We start from the raw sequence: 17,640 nt of genomic DNA, 5'->3' as shown, positions 1-17,640 counted from the left end.
AGTACGAAGTTTTTATTTATAAACAATCTTTTTTTTTTTTTTTTTTTTTGCTGAAAAAAGCTCATAAATATTTTGAAAAAGTAATAGGTTAATGGAGATAAAATAGTTCACCAAATAACTTGCGGATGAAATTGACCAAACCCTTCTCATAAAATGATAACCGCACCTTCTGCAACGACTTTTACCGCGCGGCTGACCCCAAGGCCAAAAATCAACACATTCCAATTCTGATCAGCCCTAGATACTAAACGCCTACGGCGGTTGTGGTGGTGGTGGGCAGGCGTGGTTGTCACCTTGCTAGTGAATTTCACTTCCTACTCGTTTTCGGCCGATTCATAGAGTTGTCGGCCGGGATCACGATCAACCCTAGGAATCAATTAGTACAGTCATTCGGCGCTTCGAATTGGCAAGGCGTGATTGACTCAAGATTAATAACACTATTTGCGATCAATTTTTGGGAGGTTAATATTTACAAATTAACAAGAATGGTGACGAATGGAGTTGAAACCCCCCCACCGGGGAAGCCGGAAGCTCCAATCTTTTGCATGAAACAACAAACCGTCACCTCCAAAGGTATATGGAGGAAAGACAATCCTTTAGACTATCCACTTCCTCTAACAATGGCTCAAATCGTCCTCGTCGTTGTCATCTCTCGAGCGCTTTATTATCTTCTGAGGCCTTTGGGACAAACCAAATTTGTCTGCAATCTCCTGGTATTTATATAAAAAAATAATACATCACGTGCATGCTTATATTTTTCTGGGTTTTCGGTTTGTCTGCAATTTCATATGCTTAGTCCATGTCAAGCATTCATAATATCTGTCACTAGGAAATAAAGGCTTGCTTATGTTATGCCTGCAAATAATCTTGTTGTTTCTATTTATTTTTTTTGTTCTAATAATTTTATTCATGGACATGGTCAAAAATCAACCAGGATTGAATCAACTTTGCAAATTCGGTTGGGTACGTTATTAATTAGGTTTTTTTTTTTTTTTTTTTGTTTTATTCGGTAATTTCTAGAGGTCATTACTGTTTTTTCATAATTTAGGAGCGGGTTGTATAGTTGAAGTCAACCATCCAATATTTCTGTCCTGAAATTAATAGTTCGATAATATAATATTGGTATATCATAGTTTAATCAAGTTTGTGACAAAGTCATAGTTAGATTGAAGTCTCCATAAATAATTTAACTTCAAGTTTTTGTTTTTGCAGGGTGGCATTATATTGGGGCCCTCAGCGCTAGGGAAAACAAAGGTAGTAAGGGAGAAGCTGTTCAGAGCAAAAGATGCTTCTGTGTTTGAGGTAATAGCTCTAATGGGCGCAGTATACTCCATGTTTATAATCGCGGTGAAATTTGACAAAAACATGGTGAGAAGGACTGTAAGGAATGCTTGGAAAATTGGTCTGCCTGGTTTTATTATTCCCTTAGTAATAACCCTATCTCTAGTTCACCCAATAGGCACCACTCTTCCCGGACTCAAAGGAGGAACATTCTTCCTCTATTTTAGTTTCTCTACTTTCTCCTTCACTTTCTTCCCGGTCATAGCTCAGGCCCTGAGTGAACTCAACCTCATGACTTCCGAGCTAGGTCAACTCGCCATGTCGTCTTCTTTGGTCACTGAAGCCATCCAGTGGTTGTCCACGGTTGCACAAATTGTGTTCTCAAAAAGAAATCCGAGCCACGGAGTTATGGCTTTGGTTTCGGTGATGGCCTTGACGATTTTCAATTTCTCATTTTTAAGACCGCTTGTACTACTAGTGGTTAAAAAAACGCCCGAAGGAAAAGAAGTGAAGGAGGGTTATGTGGTTGCTATACTGGTTGGGGTTTTGGCCATGGCATTGGTCTCCGATGCCATAGGTGCAACTCCAGTTACCGGCCCTATACTTTTTGGGCTAGTCATTCCAGACGGACCACCTCTTGGTGCAACATTAATACAGAAGACGGAGTTTGTGGTCTCCGAATTTCTTCTTCCAGTGCTCTTTTTCCGTGTTGGATTCATGGTTGATGTGTTTTCGTTTAGCGATTGGGAAAGCTTTGGCAAACTTCAGCTTGTTATTTGTTTGACGTATGGAGCAAAGATTGTTACAGTTACAGTTGCTGCATTGTTCTGCAAAGTTAGGTTTAAAAATAGCCTTTTGCTAGGATTGATATTGACCATCAAGGGTGTCGTAGATATTGTCCTTCTTACTCGATGGAGGTCTAGTATGGTAAGTAACAATATCACAATGAATTCTTTTTCTTTTCAATAATTCTATTTAAACGCATAAAACTGACACATTTAGTGACACACTCTCTTTAGAGGTGTCAACTATTGTATATAAGACCAATATGTATTAGACAGTGTGCTAGTAAATTTATGCATCTCTAACTCGTAAAATCACAATTCGTTCTAACTCTCGGATTTAATGAAAGAATATTAGATTTTGAGGATGACAATCTAACTTTTCTAAATATTACGTGCAGCTGATGGATGAACAATCCTATACTCAAATCGTGCTCTCTATGCTCACGGTGACCATGATCGCAACACCGGTGGTTCGATTCTTATACCAGCCACAAACACGACTTGGACCATCAACAAAAAACTTACGCATCAGAAACATCCAGTCAGCTCGAAACTACCTGGAGTTCAGTATTCTTTGTTGTGTCCACAATGAGGAAAGTGTCTGTAGCATCACCACCCTCCTAGAATCGTCTAATCCAACCGATGCGAGCCCCCTAATCACCTACGTTGTCCGCGCTGTCGAGCTCATTGGCCGAGCGGCACCCCTACTAGTCCCTTACAAGAAGAAGTATCAGGAGGAAGGAAATAAGAAATTAAAGCGCTCAAATTCACCCACACATCAAATGATGCGAGCCTTTTGGAATTACTCAATGAACTCAAAAGGACCGGTTTCAATCCAAGCCTTCACTATGATCGCCCCTTACAAATCAATGCATGAGACCGTTTGCCGTCTAGTGGAGGACAATAACATACCTCTGATTCTCTTACCATTCCATGAAAACCACCAGTATATTGTTGGCGCCACTGTCACGACAGCGATACGCCAATTCAACATCCATGTACAAAATTATTCCCCCTCTACAGTTGGATTACTAGTCGAAAGAGGCTTGTCAACTCGGTTAAGCGTGTCCCACTTTTCCTACAATGTGGCAGTGTTTTTTATTGGCGGGCCAGATGATCGCGAAGCGTTGGCCTACGCTTGGCGCATGTCTGGCAACCCGGACGTGGGCATCACGGTGTTCAGGTTTGTACTGCAGAATAAAGTAATTGTAGCCAACAAGGATGAGGAGACAGAAGAGATACTCGACCAGGCATTGGTGGACGAGTTTAAGATAAGGAACATTGGGAATGATTGTGTGATCTGGCGAGATATCGAGGTGGATGATAGTGTGCAGCTCATGGACGCCATTAGGAACTCGCAAGGGGATTATGATCTTGTGTTGGTTGGGAGGCGGCACACGGATATGTTATTGAGGGATGAAGAAATGACAGAATTTGTGCAGAATCCGGAACTGGGAGTGATAGGTGACATGCTTGCTTCCCCGGATTTTTGCGGGGGAATGGTGAATGTGTTAGTTTTGCAAGAAAGCAAGGAATTGAGCAACGGAGCTTTTCGTAGTGGCTCCATGAAAGGGTCGGAAAGTAAATTTAAGTTTCATGGGTAACAATTTATTCCTCATGTCACAAAATTTGTATTATGTACAGTTTTTAAAATATCGGCGAAATTGTCGAAATATTAAAAAAAAATTAGAATCGATATGAAAACAGGAGGTAAAATGCAGACTTTCACCTTTTGACAGCGAGATACTAGAAAATCAGTGAATATTGAAAGTATTTACCTATTCACTGTGAAAATTTTGAAGAAACAAATTGAAGATTCTAAAATTTTAAAATTTCTTTAAGAGATTTCTCCAAAATTTAAACTAAATTTAAACTGAATAAGGTGAATGAGTTGATACCCACCCAAAATTAGAGCTTTACATCTTCAGATTAACACCTAATCTCTCCACCTTTAAGTCTGCGGGATTTCTTTGTTGCTGGCCTTCATCTTCAAGTCGTGTATCTGTATTGCCGACTTGGAGTTTCAAATCTTTTATTATCTTTATTATTTATGTTAATATCATTTTATATTAATGGAGAACCAACTGATTACATTAGTTGGAGTGGATTTCCGTTGAGATTGTTCTCGTTTGAATTAATTTTGATAAGTATAACATTTGCTAAAGTTTTATCTTTGATTTCACGTTTTTTAACAAATTTTCATCATTTCCACCGAAGTCAATTGATGTCAGTATATTCATTGATATTTTTGTAAATTTGCATATCGACTCATCGATACCAATATTTTAAATACTCGTTATATATACCAAAATTTTGGCAATGCATTGTAGGAGGTAGGCAGAGGAGGAACAGCTCGCAGCTAGTTAAGTTTCTCCTTTCCCCTAGCTAGTTTATTTAATTCATTTTGCACAAATTATTTCTAGGTAAGAATGTTGTAAACTAGGTAAGGTAAACATTTTATACATTGCCTTAGGGATTGATGTTTGTTGTAAAAAGTGATTTATTGGGTTTTACCTGTAGCTTGTACTGCAAGTCAGATAATTTAGATATCACATGAACGAGAAATGCTTTTCATTGATGTTATCATGTTAATTACAAAGATTTGAACAGATCTCCAGATCATGATCGATAACCGACTTCTGGCTAATATCTCCAAGTATAAATTATCTGAAACCAGTTGGAACAACTTACCAACTCCTTCTGTTGGAGTGTTTGGATTTAAGACGAATTTTGAAACCTGATTTTGTTATCTTCCCTGGAAACTGAAGCTTTTTTTTTTTTTTTTTTTTTTTTTTTTCAACTGTAACAACTACCAATTCTTTCTGTTCCCATATTTGACTAATTATGTCAACGTCCGTCGATTTTCTGAGATGGCCTTATTAATACCGAGTTTCATTTTCAAATTTTTTGGATGATTCACAGGGTCGAGATCACGATCAAACGTACAAACCTCAAATCAATATTTGAGATGATCATGTAAAGGTGGGGATTGAGGATTTTCTGTATCAGGTCGGATCGAGGTACAAAAAATGGATGCCTTAAGCAGTTACCTTCACTCCCACCGTGTGAAACATGGTGATGAAAGAGTTTGCATACCTCAGCAGGCAATTGCTTCCAGCGGCGCCATTTTTGGGGGGGGGGGGGGGGGGGGTGGGTGGTGGTGTGCTGAGAAGATAATCCTCTAGATTATCCGTATTCTATGATGATGGCTCAAATCATCCTCATCGTCACCATCTCTCGGGTACCTTATTATTTTCTTAGGCCTTCTGGACAAACCAAATTTGTCTGCAATCTACTGGTCTGGCCATCCAGTTCCCATGCTAAGACTAATAAACTATCGTGTCTGAATTGGCGTAATCTAATTTGAAGTTTTTTTCCAGGGTGTAATTTTTCAAATTTTTATCCTTGGTTACAAATTTAATTTGATCCCACCATTTTTTGCCTCATTTTTTTTCAGGGTCCCTCTCTTTTGGGGCATCATAAGGCATTTAAGGACAAACTGGTGTTCAAAGGAAGAGAGTTTCCATTGGTTGACACAGTAGCTGAGCTGGGCGCAATATATTCCACCTTCCTAATTACATTGAAAATTGACCTAGCCATGGTTAGAAGGACACAAGAGAATGCCTGGAAGATTGGTCTAGCAGGCTTCCTTTTTCCAAGCGCTGTTACCTCAAGCCTCGTCTACCCGCTAGCCCGATCCATTCCAGGACTCACAGGAGGGATACTCTTTCTTTTCTTTACTACATTTTCTTTATCCTTCACTTATTTTCCTACAGTGGCTGAGGCCTTGGATGAACTCAACCTCATGACTTCCGAGTTGGGGCAATTCACCTTGTCTTCCGCCATGCTCAACGATGTGATTCAGTGGTCCTTCATGGCAATACATTACATATACAGCCAAGAAAGCTACGGAATTGAGGCCTTGCTTTCCTTGTTGGCATTGCTGCCTTTCACTATTTATGTCATAAGGCCGACTATACTTTCAATAACCAAGAAAATACACAAAGGAAAAGAAGTGAGTGAAAGTTATGGGGTTGCAATACAACTTGGAGTTCTAGTCATGGCATTTATCACCGATGCCTTAGGCACAAAGCCTACTACGGGTGCTATAATTCTAGGGTTAGTCATACCAAATGGACCACCTCTTGGTACAGCATTGATAAAAAAGACAGAATTCATACTCTCCGAATTTCTTCTCCCGGTGTTCTTCTTTTGTGTAGGCCTCACACTAGTGTGAATGTGTATTCGATTCACCATTGGGAAAGTTTCAGCAAACTTCAAGTCTTGATTGTTGAATCCTATGTCACAAATTTTTTGGGAGTTACATTGGCTGCAATGTGCTGCAAAATTAAGTTCAAACATAGTCTGTTGCTCAGCATGATCATGAGCATCAAGGGTTTAATAGAACTTTCCATTTACAGTCGCTGGAGGGTCCTTAAGGTATCATACTCTTTCTTTTATCTTTTTCCTCTTTCTCTTTGATACCCCACCAACTTAAGGAGGGTAATAATTTTCTTGTAACGAGTACTAATTTAGAGTATCTGCTACATTGTCGGTCATATTATAGACAATGTAACAAATACTACAATTGGTACTCATGAGCAACCCGTCCTTTTTAAGGGACCAGTAGATGTTAAACGCCATATTTACAATCCGTTGTTTTGGGTTCCTAATTGATATTAATTGCAGCAAATGGATCAACAATCTTATACTCAAATCGTCTTGTCCTCGCTGGGTCTGACCATGGCCATAACACCATTCATACGATTCTTGTGCATACCTCATGTACACCTCAGACAATCAAGTAGCAAAAACGACTGCATTAGAAATATTCAATCATTACTGGCAAGCAACTCGGAAACATTTCAAATCCTTTGCTGTGTCCACAACGAAGAAAGTGTATGCAACATGATCGCCCTCCTGGAGGCGTCAAACCCGACAGAAGCAAGCCCGATTTGTGCCTACATTTTCCATGTAGTCGAACTCAGTGGCAGCGCAGCACCACTACTAGTCCCTCACATGAAACAGAAGAAGAAATTTACACACAGAAGTGTACCCACGAATGTTCATATAATGCGAGCCTTTGAGAATTACTTGAAAAATTCAAAAGGGCCGGTTGTAATTGAAGCCTTCACTATGACCGCCCCCTATAAAAGCATGCGTGAGACGATTTGCCTTGATGCCAATGACAAGAAAGTTCCTCTAATTATCATACCATTCCATGAAAACCACAAGGATGTGATTGGTCCCAACTGTCCGACTAAGGTAATAGGCCAATTCAACATTAACGTACAATCATATGCTCCATGTACAGTTGGGATACTAGTTGATAGAAGCCTGTCTTGCCGGCTGAGCTTGAATCACTTGTCTTACAATGTTGCGGTGTTTTTCATTGGCGGGCCTGATGATCGCGAGGCATTAGCTGACTCAGCACGCATGTCGGGTAATACCAAAGTTTCCATCTTGGTGTTCAGGTTTATTTTGGCGGAGACAGTAATAGAAGAAGAGCAGCTGAAAGAAGCGAAGCTCGACCAGGCTTTGGTTGACGAGTTTAAGCTAAGCAACATTGGGAATGATCGCTTGAATTGGCATGAAATGGAGGTGGATGACGGCGTGCAGCTTATGGATGCCATTAGGCAGTCACATGGCGATTACGACCTTGTGATGGTGGGACGGAGACACTAGGAAATGTCACTAAGTAATGAAGAAATGGTAGATTTTATGGAGAACGCGGAGCTGGGAGTGATCGGCGACATGCTTGCTTCCTCAGATTTTGTGGTGGAATGGTGAATGTGTTGGTGATGCAAGAAAGTAGGGAATTCTAACTTCGAACCGCTTCTGATGAAAAATTTAACGAGGTATTATAAGTTGACATACATTGCAAAACCAGCTTGCAGGGGACAAACTAGCTAGTCACTTGATAGAGTGGGTTTCGCAGGATATATTAGGATGCGAAGACCTCAAGTACTAGTTAGACCATAGGCTAGCTAGCTTAGGAGAATCAAATACAGCCAGCTAGTAAATTTTCAATTTCAGTGTAATTTTGCTGACTTTGGATTTTGATGATGAATATTCCAAGCCATAAGTTTTGCGCTATGCCTTCTAAATTCAGGAAAAGAAAGTGTCATTAAATAAAATACAAAAAACTCCAGTTTCATTTTTATTATTGAAACTTTCATTTTCCTAAATTTTTGTACTTACATACGTGTTTAATGATTGATGTGCACACAAAAATATTAATTTTTTTTATTTTACTTTTTTTAATGTCCACATGGCGCCAAATTGGCACGTGGCACCCATTCATTGTCTTTGTCGGCACCGCGTCATCATTTAACGGCGGTTCTAACGAAAAATTTAACAAATGAATGAAAGTATCGCAGAATTATGATGTTACTCCAATTCCATTTTTATTACTGAAACTTTCATTTTCCTAAATTTATGTGTAAAAGGAAATTACTTATGTTCGCATTTAATGATTGATGTATACACAAAAATGCATGCATAAGAAAATATGTATAAGAAGGTGTTTGAGTTAATATTTTAACATTGGGCTTTATGAAATGAGGCCCAAGGGTGTCACAGCAAAATGAGGACTTGCCTGAAACCCAACAAAGAGGCTTGAAGCAAACTGAAACCTTTTCAGCCAATGTATAGGCCATGTGCCTAGGGATGAAGTGACAAATGACAAAGACCAACTCAGCACCAGCCAAAAAGCACTGTCTAAAGGCATTACAAGTAAATAGATGATGACTCACTACCATCCGAAAGCCCTCAACCAAGATTAAAGCTAAAGCAATCAGGCCAAATCGTCTATAAAAAGGGAAAGAGACACCAGAGACAATGACACTCAAACAACAATCAATCAACATACAAACACTACTCGCAAGCCAATTCCACCCAAAAAACTGAAACTTGTCTAGATTCAGTCCTTTTTAGCTATATTCCCCTTAGAAAAGCCATCTTTTGTCTAGTATAAAAGCTCTGCTATCTTCCCTTAGTGTTGTAGTATCGATTCACTCGTGTAAAACCTATTTACCATCTATCCTTTTTTGCATATAACCCTTGTAAACCCAAAGAGAAGTGAATACAAGAAGTTCAACCTAGTCTGACAAGGTTAAATCTTGCCCGAGTCTCTTTATTTGTACTTTAATTTAGTAGATCTGTCGCTTAATGTACTTTTTAGTATGTATTCAAGTTGTTTTCACCTGTTTTCTACCTAAGAACCCCATTTGCGTTCGAATATGGTTAAGTTAATGGATCTACCTTCATTAAAGTGAACTGTAATCTAGGAAATAGTATTAAAGGGGCCTGAACTCTCATTGTTTTGGACGTACAAGATTATGAACTAAAAGTCCTTGTTTACAAGGCAAGAAAAAGAACTTAATGCAGACTTAACCCATCTGTAACAATCTTTTGATAACAAGTTTAAGTAATTTGGGGCACAAGTAATCAACTTAAATCACATATGTTCAACATATGTTATACTAAGATAGCAGTGGCACGCCAAGATCCTTTTAGTTTTGATTGTGAGCCACAAGGCCTTCACCTAAGACCCCACAAAGGCACTTTCCAAAACTAACTACTAACCTATCCTGCAGTACACTAAGCAAGAGAAAGCCCGACAACACACCAAGTGTCAAACCCTGAGGAGCTATGCGAAGGGAAATCCTTTAGCCCGAACAGAAGGCTCATGACTTATGCGTACACGAAAATTACATATGTATGTGTTCAATGACAAGAGTATCCCCTTAATTTTATGAGTATGCGTGCCCTAATTTTGTAATTGTCCCACCTATTTTCATACGAGAGGGATTGATAATTGTTCAAGATTGTTTCTGTGCATTAGGCATAAGAAAAAATCCAGCCCATCAGAAAAATTTTGCATATGGATCTTTTCTTCCTTTTGTTGTTAAAACTCTTTAGTGTCTACTATTAGGCCTTTTTTTGGGCCTTTATCTAGTTTGGCAAGAATGTTGTGACAGTATGGAAATTTTAAAATTGTTGCCTAATCAAGGGTTTGGAGTTTCTTGTAAAAAAAATGACCTGGTTTTCTACTTGCAGCTAGTATTTCTACTTCCCTGTGGTTTTTACTTTATATAGTTGTAACCACATTTAATTACTTATCAATAAGTTGTTTATTTATACTTGTGTTTCTTTAAAAATGACGCTTAATGAATTATATGAAAACAGACTGAGAAATTTTTTAATGTAACAGTCACATTATTATGTATTATTACTGATTCATGTGTTATAACACACGTCGATTGGTAACCGTCATACTGAAAAACTTCTCCAAAAACGATGAATAGTGTTTGAAAATTGCCCTTGCTTGCAATATTTAGTTTGTTGGGTGTGATTTTTAAAGCTCTCACTTGAGCGCCCACATCAGTAAAACAGAGGAATAACAAGAAAAAGAAGATTTCATTAAACCAAGATTTATTTAACACGTTGCTTAAAAATACAAAACAATCTTGAATCAATGAAGGCATGTCTGTCTGACTAAATCGGATGGTGAGCTCAGTTTTTGAAATCCTAGCACCATATCCTCTATATCGGCTTTGATGTATCGAAAAAGAACTATAAAACAGAGCAAGAACTAGGCCCCCAAATACAGGGGAACTCAAGACAACAATGAAAAATCATACAACTGATATAAGGGAAAAATGAAAACCCGGTAATCGGGTTTTTACAAAAGTTGATGTGGATATAATCTTAAGATTCTTAACACAGAGGCAGATCCACTGGTGGTGGCTCCATCGTTTGCAGTTCCCCAACTCCATTGTCCACCAAGAACACCATGGCCAAACCCCAGTTGATGTGAACATCCAAGTGACAATGCATTATCCATGCACCTACATATATCAAACGTATTTGATAAAAAAAAAATATACATATATCAAACGTATATTTAAGTATAAACAAATCCTAGAAACGTTGCTATTGAGTTTGAATAGTGTAGAATAGAATATTGTCCTGTGAAAAGAAAAATAAAAAATAAAAAATTGTTACCTGGATTGTCAGCGACGAATCGGATAACTGCCCATCCATTCGCGGGCACTGCCACTGTGTTCCTCATAGGTGGATCAATAAGGTTAAACTTTTGGGTATCGGTCTTGGCATTGAAATTTCCAAAACCTTCGGCAAGGATGTAAAAATCGTATCCGTGAAGATGGATAGGATGGTTTTCGGGTGTGACGATGCTTGTGTCCTGCAGCACAACCTGCACCCTTGATCCATACTTCAAGTTGTATCCCCTAGTGCCCGACAAAGGCTGCCATAGAGAACGGCTCACATTACCCGTGTAGTCGAATTTCTTCGGAGGGTTTGCTGGAAAATCAGCGGTGAAAACTCCAGGGATGTTTTGTTGGTAAGCCTGAAGGATTGACATGTTGTTTGGAAGCACGAAGGACACATTGTTCATGCTGGCAGTGAAGCGTGTCCCGTTTGGGCCTTGGCACCTTCTGGCTCTGAAATGTTTAGGGCAATTGTTGAGTCCAAGACCGATTGTGAAGAAAAGGTTTTCGTCGATTTCAGTTGGGACTTCAACTTTTCTTGGACTTCTGAAACTCTTGGTGAAAGCAGAAGCAGTGTTTGTGTCATTGAAAGCAGGGAGTTGTGGCATAATCGGTTTGGCTGTTGGACCGTTTTTGCAACTGGGGCTGCAAGGGGCGGACCTGTATTCAAGAATGGCGGTGGTGGTGGTGTTGTCGAATGCTGCATTTTGTGCGCTGAAATAAGCACTCGCCGCCAAGTAGTACCGGGCTGGTGGTTGGTCACCCGTGATTAAAACATCGGTGGTCTGCCCAGGGCCTAGCATGAGTACCGTGGTGGTGAAAGGTTTGGTGTAGGAGGCATCAGCACTAACAACAGTGAGTTTGTGGTTGGCCACGGAGAAGAAAAGAGGTTGGTTGAGGGCAGCATTGATGACTCTAAGAAGGTTGGTCTCGCCGGTGTCTATAGGAACTATAACAGTGTCTGCAAAAATCACAATAAAATTTTATCAGTTCATACGTGGCACATAAGACTTACTTATTACATCAATTATTAGGGTCAGTTTAACTTAGTTGATTATTGCACGTAAAGCTTTTCTTGTGGAATTACCTTTGCTTGAGCAATTGTAAAGATCGCCAGGTTGACCATTGATGGTGTATGCATCAGAAACATTTGGAGCTCCTCCTGTCCTAGTAGACTGCCTTATAACATCGATAGGGTTAGCATCCCACCATTCACCGAGAAGAAGGGTTGTTTCGCGTTTCGGTTTAGTGAAGGGGTAGGAGTCTCCTTGTTTAGGATGAATGATGAGTGCGCCGTAAACGGTGGCTCTAAGCCATGAACTGTGAGCATGCCATCAGAGAGTACCTTCTTGCCCTTGAATTGTAAATCGGTAGGTATAGCTTCCTCCTGGCCTAATCGGGCACTGAGTCACAAATTCTGGCCCATCTGCCCATCCAGTTCTAATCTGCCTAATCCCATGCCTGAAATAAAGAAGATAAGGCATGTTGATTAATTTCTTCGGAGAAATGAAGAAGATAAAGATTCTCTTGCAAGCCAGTCTGACAACAAAAGAAGCATGAGAGTAAAAACTTGTATTCATGTGCATGCACACAAGCGTGTTAGTTACCAGTGAATAGTGACATTGTATCGAGCTTTGTTTGTAACTTTGATGACAAGAGTGTCACCATTGTTTACTTCCAAGGTTGGTCCAGGGTACTGTCCATTTACTGTGATGGAGTTGTGGGTTTTGCACAGCCTCTTCACTTTTGTTGCTTGAATCTGTATTCCATTTAAATATTAAATATAGTGAGAAATGAGTACGTAAGAAGAAGAAACGTATGTGAAAAACAAGAGACGTAAAAATTAAACTCACAACAAACTCATGCTGGTGAGTTTTGGGTTCTGCCAAACACATTGTCGATGAAGCCAATAAGAGGCAAAGGCCGAAAAGGCATAAGGAGAGTCGGATTTTGTTGCTGCAAATGGCGTTGAGTACCTCCATCTCGATCGATTAGCTAGGCTATGAGCTCGCTGATGAACCCTTAACCTTTGAATGATCGAGAGAAGGTGGTAGTTTGAGGTAATAAAGTGGGGGGATGCTTTTATAGTAAAACTTTGAGGAGAGAGGTTGGCAGATTAGGTTTTGATTCAAAAAATGGTCCGAGCCTTGAGCAAACTTAGTTCAACCCGGTAAGAGTTGTTGCACCCACTGGCCTATCCCTAATACATTACGTCTCCAATGCAGCTTGCTTCTCAAGTCTTCTTTCTGGGATTGAATAATTCAATAAAAATAATGTTAGGAAGACTAAATTTGTAGACAAAGTTTTGAAAACTAAAAGATATGAAAGTTAATGATTGATTTATTACTTACACGTTGATAAACGTGCTTATTCTTATTAGTGACACGTCATTTAGTTTACAAATTTAGTCTCCAAATTTGATCTCCCTAACATTACCCATTCAATAAAGCATTAATATTGGTATTTTTTTTTTCATATATGTTAATGCAACTACAAAAAGAGTAAAGTTAATCCTACTTTTTTTCCCAACGTAAGGACAATCGTAATGGTGAAAAAGACCAAAACTAAATTAGAAACATACTTATAAGTCAAACCCATTGTTCTAATCAACCTTAAACCCTCAAGTAATCCTTTGATAAAACAACATTATTTTAGTGATTTTCTGTGGCATCACGCAAATGGAGCTAGCACTCAGATTCAAGCACATAATGAATCATTATGCTAAACACATAATGAATCAAGATAATTAAATCGATATTTTTGGTCTCTCCTTGGCTAGCTAAAATTATTTTTGTTTCTAAGAGGGTAAGGTTTATGCCTCCTTTCTATTTTCATGCATTTTTTTAATTCTTTTTTCTTTTAATATGAATGGTTAGGTTTATTTACCAAATAACGTCAAGGTTTTCTAAAAAAAAGGGACGGAGGTTAGAAGAATCAAGAGGGAAAGAGTATACCGATTAAAAATATTTGCTTGAATTCGTCAAACCAGCTTTTTCCTTCCTAATGTGGTACGGGAAATCAATAAGCAATCTGCCTAAGGTCCATGCTTTAGAGAAAAGTGGAAAAGTAATTTAGCTTGAGAAAACTAAGTCGGATATGTGGTTGTTCTTTTCATTGTTTTCAAATATTAATTTTTCATAAAAGTTACGGTATACCCATGTTTCATTTGATGATGATGTTGTAATATAATAGGTTTTGTCATATCTTATCATCTCATAAATATAAGTTAGAAATATATGAATTATTATGCTCGCGTTTGTTAAAACCGTGACTAGATTGTACATTGTTTCTCAATAGAACCATAGATTCAATCGAAATCAAAACCTCAAGTAAGGCTACTTAATAAACTCATAAAATCAACATTCAGAAGTAATTAATTGAATTAATTATATTTTTCAATATCTATGATTACACTAACACCACTAAAAAAAAAAATGTTAAAGAAATTAAAAGGCCCACAAAGCTACAATGAGGTTGTACTAGGTCACGATCGATGATCAATTAGTTGGTTAGCTACAACAAGAAGAGATGATCGAGTGCAGGGAATTTGAGCTAGGGTTTCTTAATTTATTATTAGTTAATTAATGTTAAAAGTGGACCACGCGGGATCAAGTCTCAAGTTTGCCGTTAATTTGATAGGAAAGATGAGTAGATTAAGTCATCTCTCTACAATTAGGTGGCATATGTTGCATGCGCTACAATCCATCAAGATTTGATTGGGTCTAACAAAAATTCAGTTAGAGAGTGATGGATAGTTAAACAGAAAATTTAATATATATTTACAAGAATTCTGTTTAAATTAGGTAGCCTACACAGCAGAACAGAGGGAAGGTATTATCCATGTAATTAATGTCTGTATTAGGTTTTGTGGCTATATACGAAGAGAATGAAAGTTTGAAGACCAGTTAGCGACTTCGTCATGGAGTCCATTTTTTCCGGGACCGGAAAAACTCACAAAGGCATTTCAGCTTCTTCTTGGCTACCATTGCATTATTCACCAGAACCAAAAATCAAACACGACATGCATGTGAAATAAAATTTAGAGGAAGCTAGGAAATGGCATCTTATATTATGTAATGTTAATTGATAATTAGGGTTTGTCTTTAAGCCCAGATTGGAACCATAGCGCATCTCAAAATGAGAAGATATAGAGCAATGCCTAGTTTAGCTACAAAATTTTGATTTGTTTTGCTAACCCTAGTGCTTTTGTATGCAAAAATGAAGACGTAAGAAGATTATATGTCATATCATTTATTGTATCGTGATGTAGGAACAACATCTACCTTATCATTGATTGTATACATATCCGTGACTGTGAGTCCTCTCTTATCTACAGATCGATTGGTTGATATAGTATATGTATTAATACTTGTTAATAGAAAAAAAATAACAATGGTGTAGCTATTGGTTTGATCCCAAATTAGGAAGCCTTAATGTTGTTTTGTTGTATTGTATGGTTGGGTATGTTACTTTGTATTAATGCACATCACTTTCTCAAACCAATTAGAAGCCACATACATGATGTAGGCCTTATCGACCATAAAACTTACGTACTCTACAATGTCAAACAAATGTTTATACTACACTCATCACTATGTGATGTGCAATTGGTCAACCGAAGAGTTTTACACCAAATCACATGATATATAAGAGTCTATTTGGTACTCTACTTGAATATAACTTTTTAAATTCAAAAACAATTTTCAAGTTTTAGGCCTTAAAAACTTGTTTGGTAGGACTATTTTAAAAACTGAAGTCAAGACTAACTTAAAAATATAATATATTCTCTAAAAACATAAAAACATGAAAAAAATATAATATATTCTCTAAAAACATAAAAAAGTGAGTTTTTATAGTTTTTAAACTTAAACTAACTCATTTCTTTTCTTTCACTCCAAATCTCTCTCTCTCTCTCTCTCTCTCTCTCTCTCTCTCTCTCTCTCTCTCTCTCTCTCTCTCTCTCTCTCTCTCTCTCTCTCCTTCTTCTTCTTCTTCTTCTTCTTCTTCTTCTTCTTCTTCTTCTTCTTTCTCTCTCCTCTTTTTTTTTTTTTTTTACCTTTTTCGTCTCTCCTTCAATCCGCTATCTTCATTCTATCGGTTCTTTCTCTTTCCTTCAATAATCTCTTACTTTCTTTACTTCTCTCTCATCTTTCTCCCCCTCCTGCAACCCCATCATTTTAGATCTCTTTGTTAAGTTTAATTCCTAAAAATTAAAAATGTTTAAATCGCAAACCAATCAAGTTTTTGAATCTTAAAGAAAATTGTTTTCAAAAAATGTTTTAAGAAATGATTAAATTTTTTAAATAGAATACCAAACAGGTCTTAAGTGTTGTAGAAACCCTAATGAATGTCTCGTCATGGACAAGGATTGTGTGCCCTCCCACTTCTGGTGCCCTCCCATGCCCTCTTGTTTTGTGTGTTCACGGTTAAGCCACGTCAACATTTTATATATTTTTTTATATAGATAATAAAACAAAATTGAATAGTAATATAAAATGTTGATGTGGCGTAACCGTGACCACACAAACAGAAAAACATTGAAAGTAAGAGGGAAGACAATCCTTGTCTGTCTCGTCACTCTCTTGCAGATAAGTTGTCCCTTTACCGGCATAAGTGTTCAAAGAAGTCCAATAGTACATGCGAAGTTTAAGTGATAATTAGAGTGACAAGGCCAGACCAGCTGGTTACCTAATTACAGGCAGACAGATGGTGACAATTCTGTTAGTCATTTTGAATGGAAGCATTTCAGCGATGTGTACACACCATAAACTAGATCAGAGAGCCAAAGAAAGAATGAGGAGAGGTGTTGGATTGGATAGGTGAACAAATAGCAATTAACATATAGTTGGTAGAGTTTGTTATTGACTTTTATTTTCAGAATCTTCCGTTGACATCTGAAGTGCAATTAGAAATTGTTATGAAATATGCAAATAATTACAATAAAAATTGATTCACAATTTTATTATACTAGTCTCTTACACGCACGCTCCTTTACATTTTATTTTAATTTAATTTTTTTGAGTTTTTTTAAGAAATAAAGGAAATAAAACTGCCTCTGCATAGAGTGTGTGACAATTTTCTCTTTTACATCTTATTCTCTACCTACTTGCAATTTTTATTCTTTCTATTTGTTGAAAGTATTTTTAAAATTTTTATTTTTAAACAAGTAAAGAAATAAAGGAAAAATAACTACCTACCGCGTAAGTAGTTTTGTTTTGTTAGTTTGTATTTTTTTTTTAAATTAAATTGTTTCATTTTTAAAATCCTAATTAGGAGAGATAATTTTGCGGATTGTTAATAATTCACTTTTTTTTCCTCTACTTTATATATACTAGCATATGGCTACATACTTTGTGTGTATGAACACTTTATTTTTGTTAAAAAAAAAAAGAAAGGAAGGAAAGAGAACGTGGGTGGGAGTGGGAGGTTTTTTATTTTTTTAACATTAAATATATTTTAACATCACCTGTATGTGAAGCTTTAATTAATAAAAAAAAGTAAAATTTGGTTTGTGAAATTTTATTATTACCCATTATTTTTTGGTGTGATAGAAGGCTAAA

The 17,640-nt window shown here is 37.5% G+C and overlaps 4 protein-coding genes across 4 annotated transcripts; 3 read left to right on the top strand and 1 right to left on the bottom strand.

Moving 5' to 3' along the window:
* Nucleotides 1-485: 485 nt before the first annotated feature.
* Nucleotides 486-3,719, top strand: LOC137719560 (cation/H(+) antiporter 15-like). The gene is made up of 3 exons (XM_068458598.1): nucleotides 486-713; nucleotides 1,213-2,208; nucleotides 2,465-3,719. Exons 1-3 carry the CDS (start codon nucleotides 486-488, stop codon nucleotides 3,668-3,670), a joined length of 2,430 nt encoding a protein of 809 aa, XP_068314699.1. The 3' UTR covers nucleotides 3,671-3,719.
* A 1,376-nt stretch (nucleotides 3,720-5,095) lies between these two features.
* LOC137721212 (cation/H(+) antiporter 15-like) lies at nucleotides 5,096-6,303 on the top strand. The gene is made up of 2 exons (XM_068460313.1): nucleotides 5,096-5,170; nucleotides 5,524-6,303. The coding sequence occupies exons 1-2, from the start codon at nucleotides 5,096-5,098 to the stop codon at nucleotides 6,301-6,303; spliced, it is 855 nt and encodes a 284-aa protein (XP_068316414.1).
* A 506-nt stretch (nucleotides 6,304-6,809) lies between these two features.
* LOC137721202 (cation/H(+) antiporter 15-like) lies at nucleotides 6,810-7,751 on the top strand. The gene has a single exon (XM_068460305.1). It carries the CDS (start codon nucleotides 6,810-6,812, stop codon nucleotides 7,749-7,751), a length of 942 nt encoding a protein of 313 aa, XP_068316406.1.
* Nucleotides 7,752-10,518: 2,767 nt separating this feature from the next.
* On the bottom strand, nucleotides 10,519-13,120 carry LOC137721382 (laccase-5-like). The gene is made up of 5 exons (XM_068460476.1): nucleotides 12,934-13,120; nucleotides 12,688-12,839; nucleotides 12,168-12,541; nucleotides 11,076-12,041; nucleotides 10,519-10,918 (listed from the first exon to the last, which is right to left on the bottom strand). The coding sequence occupies exons 4-5, from the start codon at nucleotides 11,881-11,883 to the stop codon at nucleotides 10,788-10,790; spliced, it is 939 nt and encodes a 312-aa protein (XP_068316577.1). The 5' UTR covers nucleotides 11,884-12,041; nucleotides 12,168-12,541; nucleotides 12,688-12,839; nucleotides 12,934-13,120; the 3' UTR covers nucleotides 10,519-10,787.
* Between the last annotated feature and the right edge of the window lie 4,520 nt (nucleotides 13,121-17,640).

Source organism: Pyrus communis, chromosome 16, assembly GCF_963583255.1.
Source record: "Pyrus communis chromosome 16, drPyrComm1.1, whole genome shotgun sequence".
Classification (NCBI taxonomy): domain Eukaryota; kingdom Viridiplantae; phylum Streptophyta; class Magnoliopsida; order Rosales; family Rosaceae; genus Pyrus; species Pyrus communis.
The sequence above is the reverse complement of the archived record's forward strand: the minus strand, read 5'-3'. Positions and strand labels throughout refer to the sequence as shown.

Excerpts from the sequence above, each read along its gene's own strand:
- LOC137719560 (XM_068458598.1), top strand. The coding sequence starts at position 486 with ATGGTGACGAATGGAGTTGAAACCCCCCCACCGGGGAAGCCGGAAGCT. Across the intron at positions 714-1,212 it reads AATTTGTCTGCAATCTCCTG|GGTGGCATTATATTGGGGCC; the intron begins GTATTTATATAA and ends TTGTTTTTGCAG. Across the intron at positions 2,209-2,464 it reads CTCGATGGAGGTCTAGTATG|CTGATGGATGAACAATCCTA; the intron begins GTAAGTAACAAT and ends TATTACGTGCAG.
- LOC137721212 (XM_068460313.1), top strand. The coding sequence starts at position 5,096 with ATGGATGCCTTAAGCAGTTACCTTCACTCCCACCGTGTGAAACATGGT. Across the intron at positions 5,171-5,523 it reads GAGTTTGCATACCTCAGCAG|GGTCCCTCTCTTTTGGGGCA; the intron begins GCAATTGCTTCC and ends ATTTTTTTTCAG.
- LOC137721202 (XM_068460305.1), top strand. The coding sequence starts at position 6,810 with ATGGCCATAACACCATTCATACGATTCTTGTGCATACCTCATGTACAC.
- LOC137721382 (XM_068460476.1), bottom strand. The coding sequence starts at position 11,883 with ATGCTAGGCCCTGGGCAGACCACCGATGTTTTAATCACGGGTGACCAA. Across the intron at positions 10,919-11,075 it reads ATTCGTCGCTGACAATCCAG|GTGCATGGATAATGCATTGT; the intron begins GTAACAATTTTT and ends TGATATATGTAG.